The sequence below is a fragment of the Barbatula barbatula genome (assembly GCF_947034865.1).
Source record: "Barbatula barbatula genome assembly, chromosome: 20".
NCBI classification, from domain to species: Eukaryota; Metazoa; Chordata; class Actinopteri; order Cypriniformes; family Nemacheilidae; genus Barbatula; species Barbatula barbatula.
Genome location: NC_136783.1, coordinates 15,716,718 through 15,740,346, shown reverse-complemented (window position 1 = coordinate 15,740,346; position 23,629 = coordinate 15,716,718). Strand labels below are relative to the sequence as shown.

The window sequence follows — 23,629 nt, the reverse complement described above, 5'->3', positions numbered from 1 at the left end:
TGATGCTGAGTGGGGTTAATCTGCAGATACCCTAGGTGACGCTGTTCGTTCGGATGGTCGTCGAAACATTTCAAGCACTTGATCTATTCAGTTTCTATGCAGTCAACGCAAGCAGAGCATCTCTCCACGTAGGCTATATGCCCTATAATGATCTTTAAAACCCGTTTCAGAGTGGAGAAAAATTCCTGTAGGAATAAATCGGCTTAGTGGACAGAATTAGAGGGGAAGGGTTTGGAGCCAGGGTAGGATTAAGGAAAATTGTGAAATAAAAAGCGAGTGATCACGAGTGACTCTGTTCGTGTCTGTTTCTGTTGGGAGGGAGGGCGAGAGAGAGAGAGAGAGAGAGAGAGAGAGAGAGAGAGAGAGAGAGAGAGAGAGAGCATAGATTTTCATCCAAATCCATATCTATTTTTTAATCCTCGTCTGCCACCGTATTGTATAACGCTGGTTGTAGCCAACGAGAGGAGACTATTTCGCAATGCAACGCTTTTCGTAATCTTTGCGCAATCTTCACCTCGCATCCTTACATCCTCTGAAGTGCGCATTTGTTTTAAACTTCATTTTCCCTCTGACTCTCGGACAGCGTCATGACTGGTTTGTGGGAACGCATCCCGTTGGAATGGTGGGAATTACGCGGCGAGGTCCCGGGGAGCATGTAAACGCAAATGGAGTTTGGGATTTATTACAAAATATGGGAAAGATGACCGTCTTGTCTTTGTGTTTTTTCCTGTGCGCTGATCTACTGCAAGTAGCTGTCGGTGAGTATTTATCTCCCCGTGTTATTTTCCTAACATAGGATGCGCAAAAGTAAAAAGATACCCGGAATGATGCGTTTTTTGCGAGGAGCTTAGTTTTGATCATCCCCAGCGCCTCAGCCATGGCACTTCGCTTGGCAGCACTGGGTAGTGTTCGCTGTGAAAGGGCACGGAGACTGTGAGAATGTCATTTTTCATAGCGGCACGTTGTAAAACGCAGGACATTTGAACATTGTGACGCGCAAGAATAAATGAGGCTGAACGCATTACTGCCAAGAGCGCAGTTAGACTATCGGTTTATAGTGTTGACTTTAACCCTGACCATATTAATTATTGCACACCCATCGTATAATAACGAATGTGTCTTGCTATTTACTTTTATTCTAATTGTGAGAATCCAAGAGCAAGCTTGGCTAATATTTATGTTTTTGGATACGAGTCAGCTTGGACCAGGCATCCTCTCTCTGTATGGGATTTATTTGGACACCTGTTTAATATTTATGAATTACAAAGTGCTGTTGATTTCGCTGGAATGGATTACTTGTAATTCGCATTGGTTTCCTCATTCGACCCGTGTGAGACCGTTGAAACAAATACATGATGTAGACGCGATCCCACGAAGTCAACTGCCTACCTTAAAAGAAATACGGACGGGATGAGGTTAACTGTTGCGAATAAAACCCCTACCAGCTAACATGCAGTATAATGCATTAATGAAAAGCAATTTCTAATCGTGCATTTTAAAAAGTGATTTTGAATTCTGTTGCATTCGTTTGCGCGTTCCCGTTGATGATTGACATTACCGTTCGAACCTCAGGCGACATCTGGCGAGTTTAGGGTAGGGTACTCGTATTACTCTTGCCCAGTTGCTTCTATTATTACTGCATTCTGGGAGTAAGCATTCTCTTACGGAGACCCCATGAATGCATTTAAATCAAATTGGCGTTTTGCAAACATGGCATAACTGTAATTCATAATATTCGACTGCATTGGCTGGATTGTCCATTACGCATGCTGAGGAGTGAGTGAGAGAGAGACAAAGAGAGAGCGTCATTTATTGTTGCGTAAACCATCAGGTCTCATAAAGGTGTAGCTACAGAGATGGTGATGTTGTATATGGTCCAAGTGGTTCAGATTTGATTTTATATGTTGAGTGGCACAGCCATCCTCCTACTTTCTCTCCACCAATATTTCAGTGTCCTTCTGGCGCCCACGGAATACAATTTCACAGATAAACAGCTTTGTAATCATTGCTTGTGATGACAGTAATACAATTGACATTTTTTACACTTTTCTGTGGTTTGGCGATTTCTAAATATGACAATTTTGTGTTTAAGACATCTGTTTACATTAACATAAATGCAGGTATGGCGTTTTTGAAATCAGCATTCTATATTATGGTAGTTCTTAAGCCACGCGTCCTTCAGTAGACACTGAATATAGTTGCGCTGATGGCACGTAGGCGTTCAATTACCAAGAAGATCCAAAAGGCAATCGATCTAAGTAAACTTCCATGTCTGTTTCTCCTAATAGTTAAAGACAGGATTTCTACTTTAGAAAATGAACACATCTTTCACCGATAGGCTGTTGTGCCCTCCTGACACAACTGTAACCTCAGACTTTGGAAAAATCTTCCAGAAATATAGCTCATCTGGAGATGGTGTTACCTCTGATGACCTTTAACTCCGAAACCACTCCAAGAATGACCCACAGGATCACCCTCTACTCCCTCACAACTCAGGGCAGTGACTGCTCTCCACAACTGAGCCATTCAAGACCCCTGTGGATTTGGCCATTTCCTTCTCTTAAGAGAGTTCTTCCTCAACAGATCCATCATGATCAAGTGCTCAGGCTGCTGCAAGGACAGGTGTTGGCCATTCGAGCTTTCGTCTCCAATAATCACTCTTTGATTTCCTGCCTGTTTTAGAAGACATAAATGTGACCTTCAGGAGTTTCTTTGTCAGTAAATACAAAGTTGATTCGTTCAATTTAGGTATTGAAAGAAAGATAAATTAGTTATTGTATTTAGCTCCTGTGGCTTGGCTCAATTAATCTGCATTGGAGAAATGAATGTGAATGATCCGATTAAATTTTTACATATTCATTTACTTTTATATTTAGTCATATTTATATTTAGTCATTTAGCAGAGGCTTTTATCCAAAGCAACTTACAAAGGACGTAAACAATTTCCAAGTGAGCATGTAAATGAGCATGCAGGTAGAAGTGAACTATACACAAACCATATTTTGATGATTTAACATGAAAGCAAATGTATTTACCTGTCTCTTTGCCAAAATTGGGTACGGTACGTGTGGTGTGTCACAGTCCCAAAAAATGTGGATGATATGAATTGGCCATTGACGGCTGGGATAAAAATGCCTAAATAATTAATAAAATGCAAATAATCACTCAATCGTGCATAGTTAGGGTAGCTAAATAAATAGGCTTAAATAAGAGGAGAAAATGAGTTTAATATATGTAGTTGTAGACATCAAGGCTGTGCATCAAATAAAACTCTTTCGCCCGAATTCATCGGTCACTTAAGATCTTGTCATATTATTGTCCCACCAGAACAAACAGGTAGTTTGACACTCTGTCATCCTCTAAATCAGATAACTCAAACAAACCCAAGCTGCAGTCTGTTTTGTGCTTTGAATATAAAAGATTTAGACATTTAGAAACCAAAATGCTCTTCATATTTATTTTATCTAATATGTTTCTTGTTAAGCCTGTGCAGTTTATAGTAATATGAATATGTTTCACATGTTCTCAGATTTCTCAGCATATGGTGAACATGTAGCTCTATGGAGAAGAGCCTGGGAAGGTGACAAACTCAGGGCTTCGCATGCCAGACTATAGCAAATTAAATACGAACATAGTCTCTCTGATTGTTGACAGTTTGTAAGATACGCACCATGGAAAAGCGTAATAATGTCTGTAAACCTTATACACTTACTGGCCTAAGCGGACCGCTGTTATGTGTATAAAGCTTTAAGGGCTTCTGTCAGCAGGGAGGGAATAGAAGAGCACATATTGAATGACTGTAAAATGCAATGTGGTGGTGGTGCTTGTAAAAGTGCTTGTTTATATGAGGTTGGTTGGAAGACGATGGGGGCAATACTATTTGAGTGGTGTATATACAGTATTCCTAGAGAGTGGGGGAAATTTATCCTTTACACCGGCACGCTGTTTGCTGACATCTAAGAAAACCCAAGACAATTAACTTTTACCATTTCGTGCCCAGAGGACCAAGTAAAACTAAAACTTGAAGGCGGAAGCCATTCAGTTGTGCTTTGTTTTCATCAGCACCATTTATCAAAAATGAAAAACTGTGCAGACTGGAGAGTAATAAATAAATAACATTGCAGTGTGGATTTGGATGCTCATATCTGTGCACCTGTGAAAATTACTCGGATAAATGAGCAGATTGCGATAGTGTCATTAGACATGGAAATTTGTTAAAGTTAGAAAGCCTTGAAAATTTAACAAGTACCACTAAGAACAGCAGCATTTAGTTAACAACAAAGGAACACATTGTACTACATTGTGACTGAACTTCAGTCATAAACTTATAGTTTAAACAAACACATAAGAAATAGTTTGAACTGTGCCCTTTCAATCGCTAAGCTATGAAAAGGCCAGACGTAGCATATACATCTACTTCTACATGAACCACAGACAAGAAAATCTGGTCAGTCTCGTTTTCAATTCCATTGGAATTGACTGTTTTAAATGGCAAGCCATTCAAAGTCCATCAGTTTTCGTAGCAAGTGTGCATACATTTGGGTTCATTCCATGCATTTTTTTGTCCCGCTTTCCAGCAGCAACTTTTGATCCAGTTTCCGGATTGATGTCCACAGTTCCTATGTAAAAACAGCAAGAACACGTAGTCGTAGTTACCAAAGAGCAGCATATACTAAGACAATCATATAAAAAATATGCTTGAAAAAGAGGTGTCATTTTTTAAGAGTTACTTCTGCCAAAGTAGTTGTCCAGTGCAGTTCCTTTTATTCAGCCTGGGTTTATAAAAATGCAGTTATAAAGCCTGGAATTTACAGGCTTGTAGGGGCAATACTTTATTAGTTATTTGCATCTACTCTAGAGTTAAGTGTGAAACATGACAGTTAAATATGTTGAACCGGAATGGAATGTATAAAAAATCACGACTTCACAAGCTAAATACAAACTCTGCAATGCTTCGGTTAGACGCAAAGTCGCTGCGCATGTACAGTGCACACGAAATGTTCCAAGATGTCCACTGCCACTGACGTCATGTTATCAAACAAACTGCTCACGTTTTTTTAAGCAGACATTTTTGAAGCAGTACATGATCAGAATCTACATATTTATAATTAATTTAAAAGGCTGCATTTATTACAGTTGATTATTGGGTTTGTGTTATTGTAAAGTTCCAAAACTTTTATTCCAAAACTAGTACCACAGTTTACTTTTAAAGTATGAAAAATAAATACATAAAATAAAACAATAAGTACTATGACATGTTGGCCTGTAGCATTTACTACGTAGCCTATTTTATAAGTACAGTATTCCAGACAGAACTGTAAAATTGACATCAGTCATTTAGCATGTTCCCACGTTTCATAGCAAAATACATCAGAACTTTGCAAATTACAGTGGCCTATTGTAAATATTTACTGTAAAAATTACAGCAATTTCTTACAGTGTACCATCAAGTTAATTTGGAATCTAATCTAGCATTCTCCAGCTCTGTCGTTCGCGAGGTCATTTGTGGAACAAACGTTTGCAGAATGAGATGGAAATTTAAATATATTTTTTAAATTTCTCTTGAAAACTGTCTTTGTATCACAGGTTTGCGTTAGTGAGTCATCTGCTTCATTCTCGACGGATTTGATTAGGGATATTGGTGCTTCCTCTTCACTCACACTGGATGGTTTAAGTGGTTGAGGAAACAAATGCTTTGAATGACAATATCAGAGAGTAGGAGCAATCTAAAGCTCTTCACCCATCTTCGTTCGGCTCATCACTGAGGCTCTAATGCACAGGATGTGGGTCTCTTCAGCTAAATCGTCTATGAAGGGCCTCTCATCATGAGGGAGACATAAAAACAAGGCAAGATGTGTTTTGTAGCATTTGAATGGCATGCAGGGCAGAATGTTACAGCAGATTATAGCTGAATGAGTATTGTACTCGTGTTTCAAAGAAGAGTAAAGCATTGCTTAAGGATTTATTGCAAAATTGACTTTAGATTATACTATCAGGGGCAAATGGTTATAGAAACTTGGAGATATTCGGGAAATGAACAATCCTAAAAAAGTATAGAAAGACACATTTCTACAGTACACCCTGTTCTTAAAATGATACAAATTCTGCCATCATTTACTCACCCTCTTGTCATTCCAATCCTGTATGACTTTCTTTCATTTTCAGAACACAAAAGAAGATATTTAGAAGAATGTTGGTAACCGAATAACGGTGGTGCCCATTGATGTGCATGGGTTTTGTGTCCATACAATAGAAGTGAATGGGTAAAATTTTTTTGTTAGCTGCACTCTTCAAAATATTTTCTTTTGTGTTCTGCAGAAGAAAAAAGTCATGCAGGTTTAAAATGACAAGAGGGTGAGTAAATGACAGACTTTTCATTTTTGGGGAACTATCACTTTAAATTCTGATCAACCCAAAATTATACCACCGAATCCCTTTCAACACAGACAACCACAATAACTAGCATAGAAGAGTGGCAGTGTGAATGTGCATCTGCTCGCTGGTGTCAGAATCTTTCTCATGCAAACATTCACACTCTTCATTAAATGCCACCCGCAGCCACTGCTTCCTAGATTCAGCGAACCATGTGTTTCCCCAGCCACAGCTACCGACTAGTTTGCTTGGATTGATTCGCACCTCGTAAATGCTGGTGACCCTTTGCTTTGTCCAGTTTGCTCATTTGCTCAATTCTGTTTCACATGTTTCTATCGGACGAATACTATGTTGTGTCTCCACAAAGAGATAATTATTTAGAAATTTGCCACATTGAATTGCACGAGAATGGCCTTTTAGTCACCCATGTGCTCTTATAAAGGTATTAAAGGAGTTTTTTTCATTGATTACCGCGCTATTCAGTGATTTTAATCTCCAACGGCTTTCTTTTTCAGCCAGGTGAGACCAGAGTTCAGATTTGAGCTTTTCAGTAATGAACCTCTAATAATCTTGATCCTGATCTTTGTGCTTAGGAAGTCTCTTGTGACTTGCGTTATTATATCGCTTTATGTGTGTGACTGGGCTTTGTAAATATCTCACCATTAAAAAGTATTCAAAAGTGCCTATCAATTTAGACAACACAGTATGTAATCCTTTTAAAAAGTGCAGCGTTTTTTCAGTTTCCTGAAAAACAGCAAATTTAGACACACAATGTTTCAAAAGGACAGCGATGATATAGGGCTACAATTATATATATTGTTTATGCAAGTGATCTGTGTGACTCAAAGTGCCATCATTGTTTGATTGCAATGTGTTGTGTTTCAGTTTGTTAGGTTTAGTGAACATTCCCAGATGTCTGTTTAGTGTGTAAGCAGTAAACTTGCGTAGGTACACTGTAAATTTAGAATGCAGCACTTATCTCCGTATTTTCAACAGGAATGAGCCTGTGCACATAAACACTTAGCAATTGATGTACCTTTGAGCCTATCCAAGATTACATTTCCTTTTGTCCTGAATATCATTCAAGCAACGCTACTGGACTCATGCATTACCCCCTTTCACACAGACCGCTGATCCCAAATTATTTCCAAAATATTGCCAGAGTGCCTTCTGTGTGAAAACATCCCGGATTGACCCTGGTAACCTTAAAGGGATCTGTCCCGGAAAACACAGTGTGTGTACAAAAGGCAGAAACAGTGCTGTAAAAGCCGTTTAGTGATGTTACACATCTATAATAAATCGTAAAACATTTGGCGATGAAAACAAATATAGTGAAGCGAGTAATTTCTGTTTGTTAGTAAATCCAAAAAAATCAATAACTTAAGGTCAGATGCGAGAATAGTGTTGTCTGTGTCTAAACGCAGTTTATACTTGAAATTACTTTTATCAAAACTATAAAGACGAAAATACACCACGCTTCAATAAACTTGATCGCTTAGCAACCTTTAAAACCGTGGTTGTGCTGCGCTGCTGCGAGATGACACACTCCACAAGATGACACAGTTAACAGACTTTTTCAAAACTTACCCCCATTTATGTGCTTGTTTTTCTCAATTTAAACATGGTTTATGTTTCAATCTGCGTGAGGATATTCTGAAATGGTTCTAAAATCTATTTGCTAAAACACTTAAACTTTTCTTTGAAAAAACGATAAATCTATTCTTAAATTCCAATTTTTGTACATCATAATACTGCAAAATTATTATACCGTGCCTTTTGTATTGCAGTTACGTTATTTTGCAAAAGTACTGGCAAATTTTTACTTTGCGGCATTCCGTTGTATGTTTTCATAAAGACTGTGTAAATTTGCACCGAACAAGCCTGAACAATTTACTGTTATATGGTTTCATATTACTTTTTTTATGTATCTTATATTTAGCTTAATCTCGTTGGGCTGTAGCCTACCTTGCGTTCTTGTGCCTCATTCCTCTACGTAAAAAATGTGTTGTTTTAAAATGACGTCTTTGTCATTTGCAAAAGGCAACAATATATGCTACAGAATAATAACCAAAAAAAGAGAGATTATTCAGGCCTATTTGGCACTAAATAAAGGAAGGTAGTAATAATAACAAATTGCGCTACCTAAAAACACCGCAAGGACAATAAATGGACTCTTGGAGCCAAATAATTATCATTCATCTTACAGTAACAGTCCGAAGTGTGCTTGGAGCTCAGTGTACATGCAGGGCCGGATAAACATGGGGGCTAGGTGAGGCTGAAGCCCCAGGGCCCCAGGAAGGAAGCGGCCCTTGATTGGCTGGAGGAAATGGGAGCTGTCCTTACATCATTGATTGACAATTCATATAGGTGGTTGATTATAAAATAACAAGAAACTATTGGAAAATGTTACTGACTGATATAATTCACCGTCCAATCAAAAACACTTTATGAATGTTTACTTTGCCCCTTCAGATGAAAACGACAGTAATAGTAGTGCATGGTGAAATATTGGCGCCAGGCTCTTACATCACACAGCACATCTGAATCGGTAACAAATGCGAGGGAGAGGAGAATGCTCCATCTCAAAGTTATCTTTTAAATCTTCTTAAAAGGGTTGAATTGGTTTTATGCTGGTGAATATGCCGTTTGGCAACCTGAGGTTACAGGTTACAGGCTGCAACCTGTATATTTTGCCTCTGTTTTGTCATCTTTGTTTGAAACATAAAATTGCAGTTTACTTTAACTACTTGTATTTATGTGTGTTGAAGTCAAAAGACGTCAGACTGGCATATCATGAATCACGAATTCAACCATAAAGACTGAACGCTCAGATTTCTTTGGACTTGCTTTGTAACTTATTTGTTGTTTTTATCTAATATTTTGGATTGCAGCTTTTAGAATGCTTTTCTCTGTTCCTGTTTGTCTGTTATAGCTGGGATTAACTCGACTCACAGGAAGTGAGAATAGGTATTGGCAGGAAAGAGGGATGTGGTAGCCCTTGGAGCCACCAATTGTTGGCAATTGGCATGGTACCCATGCTTAAATAAAATTATTAGAACAATTATTAGGGTATAGTTCTTTTTTTCTTATGGATGATTTGTGGTTGAAATTTTAGACATATTTTTTCTCTTTGTACACAGTTGCACACTTGCTTCATTTAGCATGGGATCTAAATTGGTTCTCCTCACCTCAGTTTAGTGAGGACACATCCATATGAGGACTCCGAATGCCCCAAACCCCTTTATTAATACAAGAATGTGTGAGCGTGACGCAAACCCAAAAAAGAACCAGAAAACTGCAGTTTCAATTGAAGATTCTCAGCATTTTCCTCTCTTTACAGGAAAAGCTATGGACTGCAAATGATTGGCCAATTTTAGGAGAATAAAATCTTTCTGGCTTGAGTTTTTGTGCATGTTGTGTTCACAGTATGCTGGCCTTTATGATTACATTTACTTTTTTTCTGATGACATTGCAGTTAACAATCGGCCACAAAGAATGCTTTGACTGGATCATTCCCTGCTTTGAGTTTCTGTAATGAAAAAAAAGTTTTCCTGAATTGTAACTATTTGGATTTAAAAATAAATCTTGTTTTACTCCATTAATGGATTCATGATGTAACACTAACATTATTTCAATTATTTTTATTTGAGCAAAAGTGATCAAAATAAAAAGAATGTCTCATTATTTTTAAAGATGTTAATATTTGATACATTTGTGTCTGATAAATCAAATGCAATTTCATCATCAAAGAGCATTTAAAAATTATGTCATAGAGCAGGCATGAAAGTGTGTATAGATTAGTAAATGATGTAGAAAATAACACACCATAAACCATTTCATGACATGGCAAGAGTATTTTCCTTTGACCATTTGACATTTTATCATGTTTTTGCTAAAACGTAGAAAAAACGACATTATACAACATCCCTTATTTTGCACTGTTACCACCAATAAAATTCAAGTTAGGGTCAGAATAATAAAAGTAATTACAAATATTAATGAATAAAAAACAATTCACATTTGGTTGATACGAAATATGAAATTTGTTTTTTAGTTTTTTCTTGATTCAATCCACGGAAACATCAAAGAGACACATCTCAGAACATGTTAATAACCAAATGCATTTAATAGGAAAAGTTCCAATAGTATTTTACATAACCATCTTTATAATCCGTTTTCAATTCATCACATTATATTCCTCTATCCCTTTAAAACATTCACCATGTAGACAAGTTTTTTTATCTCTTGTTCCCATAGGCAAACATGTCAAGTTGATTGGATTAGGCTGTTAGGTAAACAGCTAAACCTAAAATGAAACAATTCGTTTGATATCTTTAGAGAATTGCTGAGGTACTAAGTGAAGGGGAAAGGCACTGATGAAGGGCTATTACCATATTTCATTAACACAAGAAAATGGCTTACATCAAAGTTGACTTCCTGCCTGGCTGGTTCAGGTTCTTGAGAGACAAACCCAAAGGACGTAAGACTCCCTCAGTACAAATAATACAGTGACTGCAGCGCATTACCCCAGCGCCCTGTTCTTTATGCGTCCTCTTGAGAGTCATGCAGATGAGAGAAATTGCAGAGGCTCTGCGTAACAGCGGCTGAACTCACCTTGGCCTTTCTTATTTTGGCAGTGCTATCGCATGCCGTGTAGTCATGTCTTGGAAGTGGATCATTTTTAAGGACAAGACAAATTCCATGGGGAAGGCATGTAAGAGTTGGGACTCGTCTTTAAGCAAGGCTTTTTAGACTCTGCATTGGCGAGTTACTCAGCAGTCTGAGGTTTGCCGTAGACTGTCTGGGGCCGGAGGGCTTTCCTCTCTGTTGTTGTGGAGTAGATGAGCGCTCAGAGAAAGACACTGCTTTGCTCTTTTGAGTCTCTTTGTAATAAGATGAAACTCAAACACATTATGCACTCAACTTATCGAATTTACTGAGGAAATGTTTTGTTGTATTTGTAAGTATTTTATTGTTGGGAAAGGTGTGTGGTTTGATTTTTAATATCAATGGCAGTGAAGGCTCAAAATACTTCCTTTCCTTCCGTTGTCAGTGTCTTCACATAGACTTCCCGTGGCATAAAAAAAACATTTCCAAAAGTCCTGAATCGGAATCTAGCGGCCGCCCGGAAATATCTGCTTAAAAGAGGCTTTGCTGTATTAAGAGTTTAATTTAGGTCAGGTCACTTCCAGGAATCATTTTTATATCAAGGCTCAAATGACACTAAATGGAGTTATATCGTTTGCACGACCAGATAATGTCATTACTTTCATTTATCATTTCTGAAATTAGAAATGCCAGAAAGTATTGCCTATTATTCTCTTTGTGAAAGACGAGAAGTATTGAGAAGTGTGCAGACTTTCTCCTCTGATTCCCTGAGGACAGCTGCACCTCACAAGGACACACTTGTACTGATGAAACTAATATCCCTTTAACTTGTGAACTTCAACAAATGAAAACCGGATTTTGCGTATACACACATTATAACCAGTTTCTCTAAGGCCTTCTTTGTGCTGTGCTGTAAATATGCATTATGACTTGTTTTGTCATTGTTAAATGAAATACTAGACATATGAAATGTGTTCTGTCACTGTCAATGTACTTTACTGTTACAAGGCTTTCAGTAGGCTCCTGCATTACAGATTTTTGTTGTTGTGATTCTCCGAAGCGTCCTGGCTAACAAACAAATTCTGAGCGACATCAAATGCAAGTACATTATTAAATGTAATGTCATTCTTTATTATACATAACAGTATTATTATTAAGAGTAATAATTATAATTATTACAAGTAATAATTATTTTATTAGTTAATCTTTGTTAATTACAAATTATCAGTAGTAATAATAATAACTTGAGAATTATGTAACTATGTTGGAGGGAAGCGCGTTTGGAATCGAAAATGCTGGGTTACCATTATAAAGAAGGCAGTATACTTTCTACACTATACACATTTTATTTTTTTTGGCCATGTGCCATTGTTCACTTGGAAGGTAGAACCCAATAGAATTTGTGATGTATAGGTGGTGCTCACATATTAACACACTCACGGTTTGTGCATTTATACCATGATTGTAAACATCAAGATCTAGAAGGACCAGCGAGAGAGCAGGTCGTGGTTGATCTTTATAGATGCAGTAGAGAAGCAAGGCAACAGAACAAAGATCTGAGGTGGTTGTTACAGTACTAAAATTACGCGAATATGCATGATCACGTTTTCCACCGATAGATGTAAATGATGTTTAGAATAGTCTGTGTTTGCCTAGCTTTCATTGCCTAGCTGTAATGCAATGTAATGCAACCACAAACGCAATGCAAGTGTATAAACAATCAACACAACACTTGAGCATTTTCCTCACTGCTGTGCTAATGCAGTACAGGCGCTCTGGATTTGGGTCGGAAAAACAGCGTTTGACTCAGATGTGCTCAGCGTGGGACATGGCTTAATTTCAGATGAGGGAGACCAGACATAGGTCACCGACCTAGATACAGGACATATGGTAGAAAGATTTTGATTAACTAAATGTCCTACAATTAACAACCATATTAGCCACCAGTCCATGTGAAAGCAGGTTACTTGAAGAAGAACTAAGAAGATTTGAATGAATGTGAAGACACACAATGAAAGTTGAATTATGTATGATTTGGGACAAACAGATGCCGTCCCAAACGTAGGATATAGGTTGAGTCAGTATGTGGTGAAACAAAGGATTTCTTTATTTATAATCAAGACATCACAAAAATATTTTTACACATCGCAAAAGATATTTCATCTAAATACCGAAAAAATATTCTGCCAGCTGACTTCTATCAGTTTGTTGTTTAAGTAGGGCTGCTGTTTTTTTATTTATTTGTTTCGCTTTTGTAAATGAAAGTTATTGAACAGCTGTTTGAGAGCTGTGCTAGACATCTGTCATCAATCCTAAAAAATATTTGTTTTCTCTTTTCTCTTCTCTCTGCAGTAGTTTTAGATTCATTCTGTTAAAAGGATTGGAAGCCGGATGAAATACACCATTGACACTGTAAAAACATGTTTATTTGATTTGTCTGAAACAGCGGATATAGATTAATCTTTTTTGTAATTGTCCTGAGCCAACAATTGTCATACCTTCCCATCTCATATTATGTTTTAATGGAAAACATGTAGTGGTGGAAATGACATTTTATAGACATTTCTTTTTAATCAAACTGGACGAGGTTTTGTCTTGCCAAGGCTAATTTCATAGGCACCCGTTTTAAATTCTAAATTGACAGAATTAAATCCTATTTTTGACACTTTTGCATAATTTGACATTAATGTAGCTTGACTGGAAGTGATGCACATTAAAACAACTGATGACATTTACCTTGTTTTTTACTAATTTCATAACAGAGCACATCTCATTTTATCTCTGCTATGTTCTTCACTGACACTGTTGTCTCCATGGAAACCAGGTAAATTACTTTTTTTAAAACTATTGGAAATTTTTGACCAAATTAAAGAAGCCACTGAAGGACATAAATGGTCATAAAAATTACAACGTTTAGGAAAAATCAAGAAATCATTTTCTTTATATATAGCCCATGTATCTATATGCATGGGCTATATATTGTATATATATTATATGCATATGCATCGTATATATTATTTTTTCTTTGTAATAATGTTGTATGCTGTATGTCATATTTACAATAAATGTTGAAGAATGGTTGAAGTGTTGAAGAACAAATGAAGGAATAAAACATTTAACCAAATGAAAAAGTGAAGAGTTGGATGGGGTGCTTAAGGTGCTTAAAGAGTACTTGAGTTTTAAATGGTGAAATTCCAAGCTTGTGGAATACTGTATTAATTTGAGAGAAATGGTAAAACCTTCGTAGTGAATTCGTGCTGCAAAAAAATAACAAGTCAAGAAACATTTGGAATCTTTAAACGAGGAAGCAATCTTGTTTTTTGCGGTCTCCAAACATTATTTTTTAACATTAGAGTGCTTCTAATGTAAATCTTTGAACTGTTCTCTATTAATGATCAGTGTTCACAGCTGGATGCCTCAGTTCACCTCGCTTTTAAAGAGGAAGCTATGTGCAAGAAGTGTACGAAAAGACTCGACATAAACTTTCGTTTCTTCAGAAACCTTTCATTCTGGCACAAAGGAGATTTTGATTATGAGTCACTTGTTTTTTTCTTTCTTTATAAGAGCTTAAAATCATATAGAAGTGTCTGAGGCACCAAGTAAAATGCCGTCCTGTCCTTGCTGTAGAAGATGGCCACGTTTTTTTCCCAGCAAGGTGAATTTGACACATTTTTGACTTTTTAAAACACTTGATATGAAATTTCTTTTTTATTCTTATGAGACAATGTCATGATGATTCTTAATTCTTATTCTAACACATATTTTAGGTTGGTTTGAAAGAATTGAACATTCTCCTTTGACAGAGAAAAATAGAGCAAAGAAACTTCGGTAACAAAATAAGATCCCTCCTGTTCACAGAACCAGTTCCTTGCAGGGTCATAGTTGGGCATTTTTGGCTTTGAATTTCAGTCATTATTTTCCTAGCCTCATGTTGCTCCTAACCTAGGCTTACTTCAGTAATAGTTTACTATACAATTTTGTCGACTACTTAATGTAAAGTTAGCATAGTAAGAGGCTGGATCTGGACTGGATGCCGGTGTCTGTTACTGGTGTCAGCGACCCCCTCTTCCGCTTCTTCCTCCTTGAGCCAGTCCCCAGCGTAGCACTCCTCCTGGTCTGAGGTCGACGGACTCCCACGAGGACGTCGATTCGACCGACTCCGCGGACGCCCTCCTGGTATGCCATAGGGCAGGTGACGGGAATCAACACTAAGGGCGATATTACGGGCGGGGCTAAGATTAGCGACCGGAGGAGACACGTGGCCTTTGGTGTAACTGCGTCACGTGTCTCCACACATAACACAACATGCAAAAAACACATGGGACTGTCATGACTCTGTCCACAGAACTAGAAAAGAATAATCATGGCATACATTTACATTTAGGCATTTGGCAGACGCTTTTATCCAAAGCGACTTACATTGCAGTATCCTATACATAGGTATCAGCTGATCGAACCCACAACCTTGCGTTGTTAAAGCAATGCTCTTACCACTGAGCATAGCATGAACTAATCTTTTGAAATCAAAAGTCGTATATCTAACATTAATCAATCAACTAACATTAATTGATGTAAAATATATTGTAAATTCATGTTAGCAAATGCATTAACTACTTCCCATCTCATTGTGTGAATCAAGCTACATGTATGCATTTGGCAGATACATTTATTCAAAGCATCTTACAGTGCATTCATATACACTAAAAAACTATGTGTGTCCTCTAGAAATCAATCCTATGACCTTCAAGCTTCTGATGTAAAGCTCCACCAATTAAGCTACAGGAACACTACAGGAATCAACCCACAAAAGACCGTTCTAGGTTTGCTTGGTTAATTCGATTTAAGTTGAGTTAAATCCACGAATGCTTCTTATTTATTTATTTTTGCTTCTGATAACAGTCTTGCACTTTTACTCTGTGCATACACCTTAACAAAACATGGTTATTCAAAAGGACTTTATTGGAATCTACAAAAAACACAAATATGTCTGCCATGGCATGCTCTAATACGCTTTATTGTATGGTTTTTTAGGCTGATTCATAAAGTATATTTCCTGTGAGAGATTAATTGATGTTAGGTTATACTTGATACATACATGTATCATTGAGCCAACATTCTGCCAGATCTCCATATACTGTTTCCTCAATACATGCTTTCTTAAAACCCTGAGTTGCAGTTATGGCTGGTTTGAGTTATTTGTTTTATTTTCCTTGGAGGTACAGTAAAATTCGTTTTTAGTTATGCAATAACTGAGCATGTTTTCTGACTGTTGCGATATGAATATAGGTCAGTGGATGTTTCTCATAAAGAACTTTAGAAATTACTGAACAATCATTGTCTCTGTGAGATGGAACGATGGGTATGTGAGCACCAGTATCGCAAATACTTATTTGCTCTTCCTGCTTTTATATCAAACATGTTTTTTGCGGTTGACACATTTGAAATTGAACATTGATTGTTGTTCTATAGAGTATACGTTCAGCATTCTGATCGTAATTTGTCAACTACGTCGATATAGTTTTCTTCTTCCGCTGTGCTTCGGTGCTCATTTTTACCTTTTTGTGCTCAGTAGTGCACATTAGGGCAGACAAATGTCTCAGTGGTTACACTTTTCTCCATAAATAGTACTAGAAATGCACCATCCTGTTTATATCTTGCATTGCTTTTAGAGCATGTGTGTGAACCCCTGATCCGATTCTGAATAGAATCTGGTGCTAAAACTACGCAGACAGCGCATGCAAACAAACAACGATACCAGAGGGGGAAATTCATTCTCAGTGGAACTTCTCCCTTTGGGTGTGGAATAAACACTATTGATGAGCTTTGGCAGAATGTTTGGTGCACGCTCATTAACTTCACAGGATGCACGTTCCATGTAATTAGTATCTGACACCAGATCCACTCTGGAATTAAGCCCCATGAAAGTAGAAGAAAACAAGAACAATCCACTAATGAGAGTGAACAATTAAGATCGACATTCCGAGTACATTTCTTCTCATCTTTGCTACGGCTGTCATTAATTAAATCTCACACCAGGGGCTCTTACCTTTGAGGTGCTCTTAGCGCTGATCATGATGCGATACTTGTGAGTTTTACGCTGTTTACGTCGGCAGGTTTTGCAGGAATATTGTGCTTGATTTCATCATCAGAATATCAGAGCCTGTTTTAAGTGCTTAATGCACAAGGAATCTGTATATGTGACAAGACTTGAGTAATGTATTAACGTATAAATATTTTGAATATACTATGAATATGAATATCCAGTGTTATATTGATAGCCTATAAAAATGACGTATAATACCATGCGCAACCTTCAAGTTTGAGGTCACTCACTCATTCTTTCTTTATATCCCCCCAAAGTTTAGAATTATAGTAATCTCTTCAAAACATATGTTAAATAAATACTTTATACTTTATATTTTAGTATTTTTTTGAAGTTGCCATCCTTTGCCTAGAATTTGTTTGAACTCCCACCTATTCTGGACTTTTATTGGCAGCATTTTCTTTATTATTTGGTCCAAGTCATCAATAGACAGTTTCATCGAATGCATGCGCAGGCCCTAAATTAACTTCCATTGTGTTTGGTGTTTATTTTATATTTAATTTATATCGATAATAATTTGTATCCGTTTTTATATTTTATTGTATATTAATAGTATTAAATTCAATTAAATCTTTTCAAGCTACTTTTTATGTTGTTGCTGCCGAAACCGTCTATATTAAAAACTTTTACATATTTTTTTGTTATGTAATCAAAGAAAGTTATCTGTAGGCGAAGAGCCGTGTGAGTCCGTTTTAATTGTTGGTGAGGCAGATGGCCTGAGGGAAATGTTGCTCTTGTTCCTGGAAGATCTGATGGCTGTACTCTAAAGCGCCATTCAGAGGGCAACCGATCAAAGAGGTTGTGGCCTGTGTGCTTGCTGGCTGCGTAATGATTTTATGTGCTGTGTGCCACAGTGATGCTGTACAGGTCTGGTGTGCATACTGTAGTCTTAGACTATAAATGTAAAATCCCAGTATTTTATCAAACAAACTTGCAGATGATTGTACTGTGATTCAATAACAGAGAGTGGCCATTTTTTAGCTGCCTTGGTTTTGGCAGTATTTTTCAATAAATTTTTCCCTACGTAACAATATTTTAGCTTTTAGCCCAATTTGCAATCACAACAGAACAGACTTTTATTTGAGGCTATAAAATGTATCTATGTGTAGTAGAATGTGCACTTAAATTGTTGTGTGATTTAAACTACTAATCTTAAATGTAGTGCAAGTTTTCAGATACACATGCAGTACAAAAGCTTACTTGATTGACATTTGCATCATGGGAGCAGGCAGCCATAAGCTTACGATTGGTGGATCTGATTGGATCTCCTCGGGATTATGGGTAGTGTAGTTTATCACCAGCAGTTCAGCTATTAAATGAAATGAAATCACAATAGTTCTGTGGCTATATATCAGAAGCGTATATCATCCCATAACAACTCCTCAAAACTCCTGGTAGGTCCGTCTTGAAAGGTTTATTCGTTATTGTTAAAAAATCAATTGGGAGAAAATAAATGGGACGTCCAAAGCTCTACTGTTGCGCTCCATTGCTCTGGAGGGTTCAAGGGCAGAGGTCGGGTGACATGAGAAATGCTTTTGCAGTGCCTCATTTGCTTAAGGATGTAAACACTGAGTCACTAACTTCTTGAGGGCGCTTTTTAGGAATATGACTCGGATGGCTCTCTCCACTTGAACGTTTGGCCAGAGCATGTCAGCTATTTCTGCTAATTTGGCCTGTATTATAACTAGAGGCAACTGGATGTTTTTGCAGCCAAATGCCAAATGAGGCAGTGAGACCTATTTTTGGTCTCGTGAATGGATAGGAGACGTTGAGTTGAATGCTGTTAGGGGTTGAATGTATGAGAATTGCATTGGTAAGCATGCCTGCAGCAGTAGTGATTTAGCAAAAACTGGAACCGGCAAGCATTATGAAATGTGATGTTGACCTTCACTGTGCTTTTTTCAAATCAGACTCTATTATATGTAGTGAGGAGACATCAATGCATTTCAAACAGTGTGTGGGTGGATGCCATTGTTCAAATAGTTTTTTGCTTTAGTAAATGTCAGGCATGTTTGAAATGATAATTTTGGATCTGTTTAGTAGAACATGATTTGAAATCTGCCGTGTTCTCTCATGGCCTAACAAGTTTTCAAGCCCATCAGCTGAGCTGTGGATGTTGTGTATTTGATGATTTGTTGATGTTGCAGGAAAGTGATGTTTTGACAGTGCTGATTGGCAGTAACAGGCTGTTCACTTGCAACTAAATCCAACTAAAATAAGTAATTTAAAAGTAATTTAAGTTATAATTAAAGGTCCAGTGCATGTATTTAGTGGCATCTAGTGGTGAGGTTGCAAATTGCTACCAATGGCTCGCTCTACCCCTTCCCCCTCCCTCACAAAGCACTACAGTGGCTGACACAGAACTAAGATGTCGTCACGATTTCTTCTTTCTTTGCCGCAGGTATTTGCGAAACACGCTCTGTAGAGCAATTTGTCCTTCTAGGGCTACTGTAGATACGACATGGTGAAGTCCATGTAAGCGGACCGGCGGTGTATGTAGATAGAAATTGTTCATTCTAAGGTAATAAAAACATAATGCTTCATTATGAAAGGGTTAATACCCCTCTGACATAGTCATGGATATTATATTGCATTTTGTTCAATAGATCTTCAAAGAAATTATACACTGGACATCATTTATTTTCAAATACATGTCATTTTGACAATATACACAGCTACTTTGGAGAGGTTGTCAATGAAGAATGATTTTAGGCCCAATGCATGCCAACTGGAACATGCAAACCAGCCAAACCCTGACCATTTGTGTATACTATTAGCAATCCACCTTTATCAATAGTGTTTTTACTGTTGTAGCTGATTCATACAATCACTAAAATAGGGTTATGTACGGTACAAGCGAAGCAATTACAGTCTGCTACTTCAGAAAGTTAATTACTGTAGCGATCAAATCCAAAATTACAACAGGCCTCTGCACTTTTTAAACACTCTGCTCCTAAAACAATAACATCTGAGCTGTTTTACGTCTTTGCTTCTCGTTTAGAGATAGAAGGCGATTGTAGACTAATGGGGTGCATATAGCTATTCGACTTCACAATCCGTATTCCATATTCAGTACTCCACACACTTTGCATCAATTGTCTTACGATTTCACAGCCAAGACATTAAAATCCCAAATTTTGAGTGTGGGATGATATAGCCTGCTGTTCTTAAACGGCTAGCTGAAGTATTGCCGGATGAGGGACACTTTTTTATTTTTCTTTCTTAGCTCCCTGCAGTGCCAGCTGGGATGGAATGACCAAAAGATGGGCAGCTCTTTGTGGACGTGTCCTCCAGGCTTGGCTGCTTGTTTCGAGGATGTGTGGAGAAAGGAGCAAGCATTAAAGAAGCGATGGGAGACTGCCAAGCCTCCTACTGGGTGTTTATGGTCCTCATCAGTTTGAAATGTCAGCCTGGCTTGAGAACTTGCACTAGGCTCTTCTACAAACGCTTTCTCTCCTGTAAAGTGATTTGGGCAAAATCAGCCTCCTGCCAGTCTTGGCTAGAAAAGTCAGGTGGTCAGTCATTAGAGAGTTGTCAGTGAAGCAGTTATGCTGTACCTCTAAATTTAAAGTGGACACAGAACGGCTTGATTTTCCTGGAAGTTGAGGAAATTTTAACTGCCTGATTATATAGAAATAACTTTTTATTTCCGTGTCGTACCCACAGGAACTGCATTGACATGATAGGGAGGAAACACGCTCGTGATCCCACGTTAATTTGACCTCTTCCTCCATTTCCCCGCTGTTCATTGAGAGCATTCGGCACGCGACCAACCCGCTGATTGGATCGTCTGCGCTTAAACAAACAGCTATAAATTGATTTTATATGCATTTTTCTCTAAGCACCCCTTCAATGTATTTCTCCATATATAGCAGATGTCACACAGACGATTCACGTCAAAGATGTTGAATAGCTTCTGCGCCTGTTAGCTTCTGGTTTAAAACTCAAATTATCCGCACACATGTGTGGGACTTTGATTTGAAAGCCAGCCTGCACAGCTGTATGATATGAATTGATTAAATGGTCGATTAAACGCTAGACCAAGCAATGGCTGTTTATTTCAAAGGCATATGCAAATAATCTAGCTGCGTAGATTGTTGCTCTGTGCCGTACGCGTATACATTCGCACACACGCTTACTTTGGGATAATATGAATGGTGGCCCGGGAGTAAATTCTAAAGAGGATTACAGCTCTCAGATACACCGTTGCATATATGCGGCCTTAGAGATACAGTGCGTTTGTATTGCATTAGGCTCAGTGGACCAGTGGATTATTTTTGATCATTTTGCTTTGTATTTTCCATACTAGGATTATTTCGGTTGTTAGATTCATGTTTAGGCTGAAACCTTTCCAACGTGTTCTTGCTTGCATTTGGTTGAACCAGATTCCTTTTAACTGAACTGCTCAAAACGAAATGACTGATGAAAGAACCAGATTTATTTTAATAACAGGAATATTGATATTTGAAAAATATCTCTGTATTTGGCTTTTGCTTGAAATTATTTCAGTTCAGCAAAATTAATGAGGTAATGCGGTTTGTCCTAAAGTCATAGTTCAACCAAAAATGACAGTTCTGACCTCATTTGCCCAACCTATTGTACGTGAATTTTTTGAGGGGATATACACTTGCATGAAAAGTCTGAGAACCAGCAGTCTAGCCGACATGCCCATAAAACATCATTTGAAAGCGACCAAAACAACAACGCGTTCAGCACACCTGCGGCATTACCACAGCCAATGAGCACAGCCGATTTCTCTTCGCATTACCTCCACATTTATCATCTTGTCCCACCCGTTCTGTGCCTAAATTCACAATGCCACCCCGTACTCTGCCTGTTCTGACATTTCCGTACACCCACTAACATTTCACACATGACAAAACCCACAAGCCCACCTGTCGGCAGCTGTGCCAGCAGGTGATATGGAAAGTCGTGCCGCCTGATGCCAGGCTGCACACTGACCCACTTAGTTGTGGACTCTGTAATGAGGCCGTAACTCTCTTCAGCTCCTGCGATCCATGCGTGGCAGTGCCCTGCAGCTGCACAGCATCTGCTTCTCTGCTGCCTCTCGTCAGATTCAGCAAACATGCCCAGGACCATGACAGAACAGCCAATATAGGCGATCCGCTGCATACATCTTGAATACCTCGCCTGCATTTTCAAGGAAATTGCTAGTAGGGTTGTATTATCTAGAGCGCATAGATGAGTCTTTAGGGGCCTGTTAGGTATAACACTGGTTCGATGCTTAAATCGATATTCAGAGGGGTGGTCATGTGTGCTGTGCACTGAATAATGCTGCTTCTTAAGATTCATTGTCTTGGGGGAATTATGACGCAGTATTGCATGTATCCTTTATGCTTTGTGACAAGCTTCGTGGAAAAAGGTATCCATTATGGCAGACTGAATTTCACTCAAATTTTGTGTTTGTATTTATTACATCAATTTATGTGGCCAGGCTTTTTGGAACAGAGTTGTGCTGGATTTGCATTTACGTTTATACTTGCTGTACCGTTATAGTTACATAATGTGCTTTTCACATTATCTACAGCATCTATAAAGTATAGGTTTGTATTTTACATATTTATAGCTCTAATTAAACGCGTCTCTGTGGTCTTGTCAGGCACAATTTTGGTGGATACAGTGAAAATATTGTTTTGCCATTGGATTTGCAGAAGTTAAGTCAAAGGCTATAATTATTGCATTTTCTCTGTAACAATTCTCCGGGAGGACAGAGCTCAATACAACGTTTGTCTTTCATTAAATCCGAATGTATCTAAACAACTGTAAACTGGACGTAACTTTGGGCTGAACTATGTTAATTCTATTGAATCGTAAGTGTCATTATTCAAAAATCAAGAGCTTTTATTGAATTCAGTGGATTAATGTCAGGTCTTGCAGACTGGATAAAAATGATCTTGGGTTGTCTTGTTGTGTTCCCTTAAACACCTGTGAAGGGGCCACTTTAAATACCACTAAAAACAATCTAATGGAATCTAAAAATGAGAGGAAGGAGAGGAAGATTAAGAAAAATCCAGTTTCCTTAAAACGAGCTCGCGACCTGCTGTGCGCGGTAATCTACAGGCTATTACAGTCTGAATAAAATCAAGACATTTGCAGTCGGTATGGGGAGCTTTGTTTATTTAAATGGTCCTATTATTTTCGAATCCATATAAGCAGTAAATAGTTGTATATTCTCTGACTTTAGCGTTGGGTTGTTGGCAGTAATGAAGGTAGTTAGGCGGCGCTGGGTCTGTTTTGTGTAGCGAACCCCAGGAGAATCATTACCCCTCGTTCTGTAGTCTTTAGCCATTGTACTTAAAGCCATTTGAAACTGAAGAGTTCAGCTCTCAGTAGAACTGCTTCAACCAATAGAAAATCCCATGTTTAAAAAAATCTATGTGCTTAATGTGTAAGGTGCTGATACAGCTCGGCACTTTTGGAGGCCCTGATGAACAGGTAGAGAAAGGTGATGGAAAAATGGATGGACTGGAAACAATCGCTGTTCTACTGTAAGACCAAGCAACATTTCCACCGCACTAGTTTCAC

At 38.0% G+C, this 23,629-nt stretch overlaps 1 protein-coding gene across 2 annotated transcripts in view; it reads left to right on the top strand.

The window, feature by feature from the left end:
- Window positions 1–250: 250 nt before the first annotated feature.
- igsf21a (immunoglobin superfamily, member 21a) overlaps window positions 251–23,629 on the top strand; it is a 173,396-nt gene continuing 150,017 nt past the window's right edge. Inside the window, exon 1 of one of the 2 annotated variants that reach the window (XM_079482708.1) lies at window positions 251–758. In XM_079482708.1, the coding sequence (XP_079338834.1) occupies window positions 620–758 (139 nt within the window). In that variant the 5' untranslated portion in view covers window positions 251–619. The remainder of the gene's footprint in view (window positions 759–23,629) is intronic. The other variant, XM_079482709.1, reaches the window with a different exon arrangement.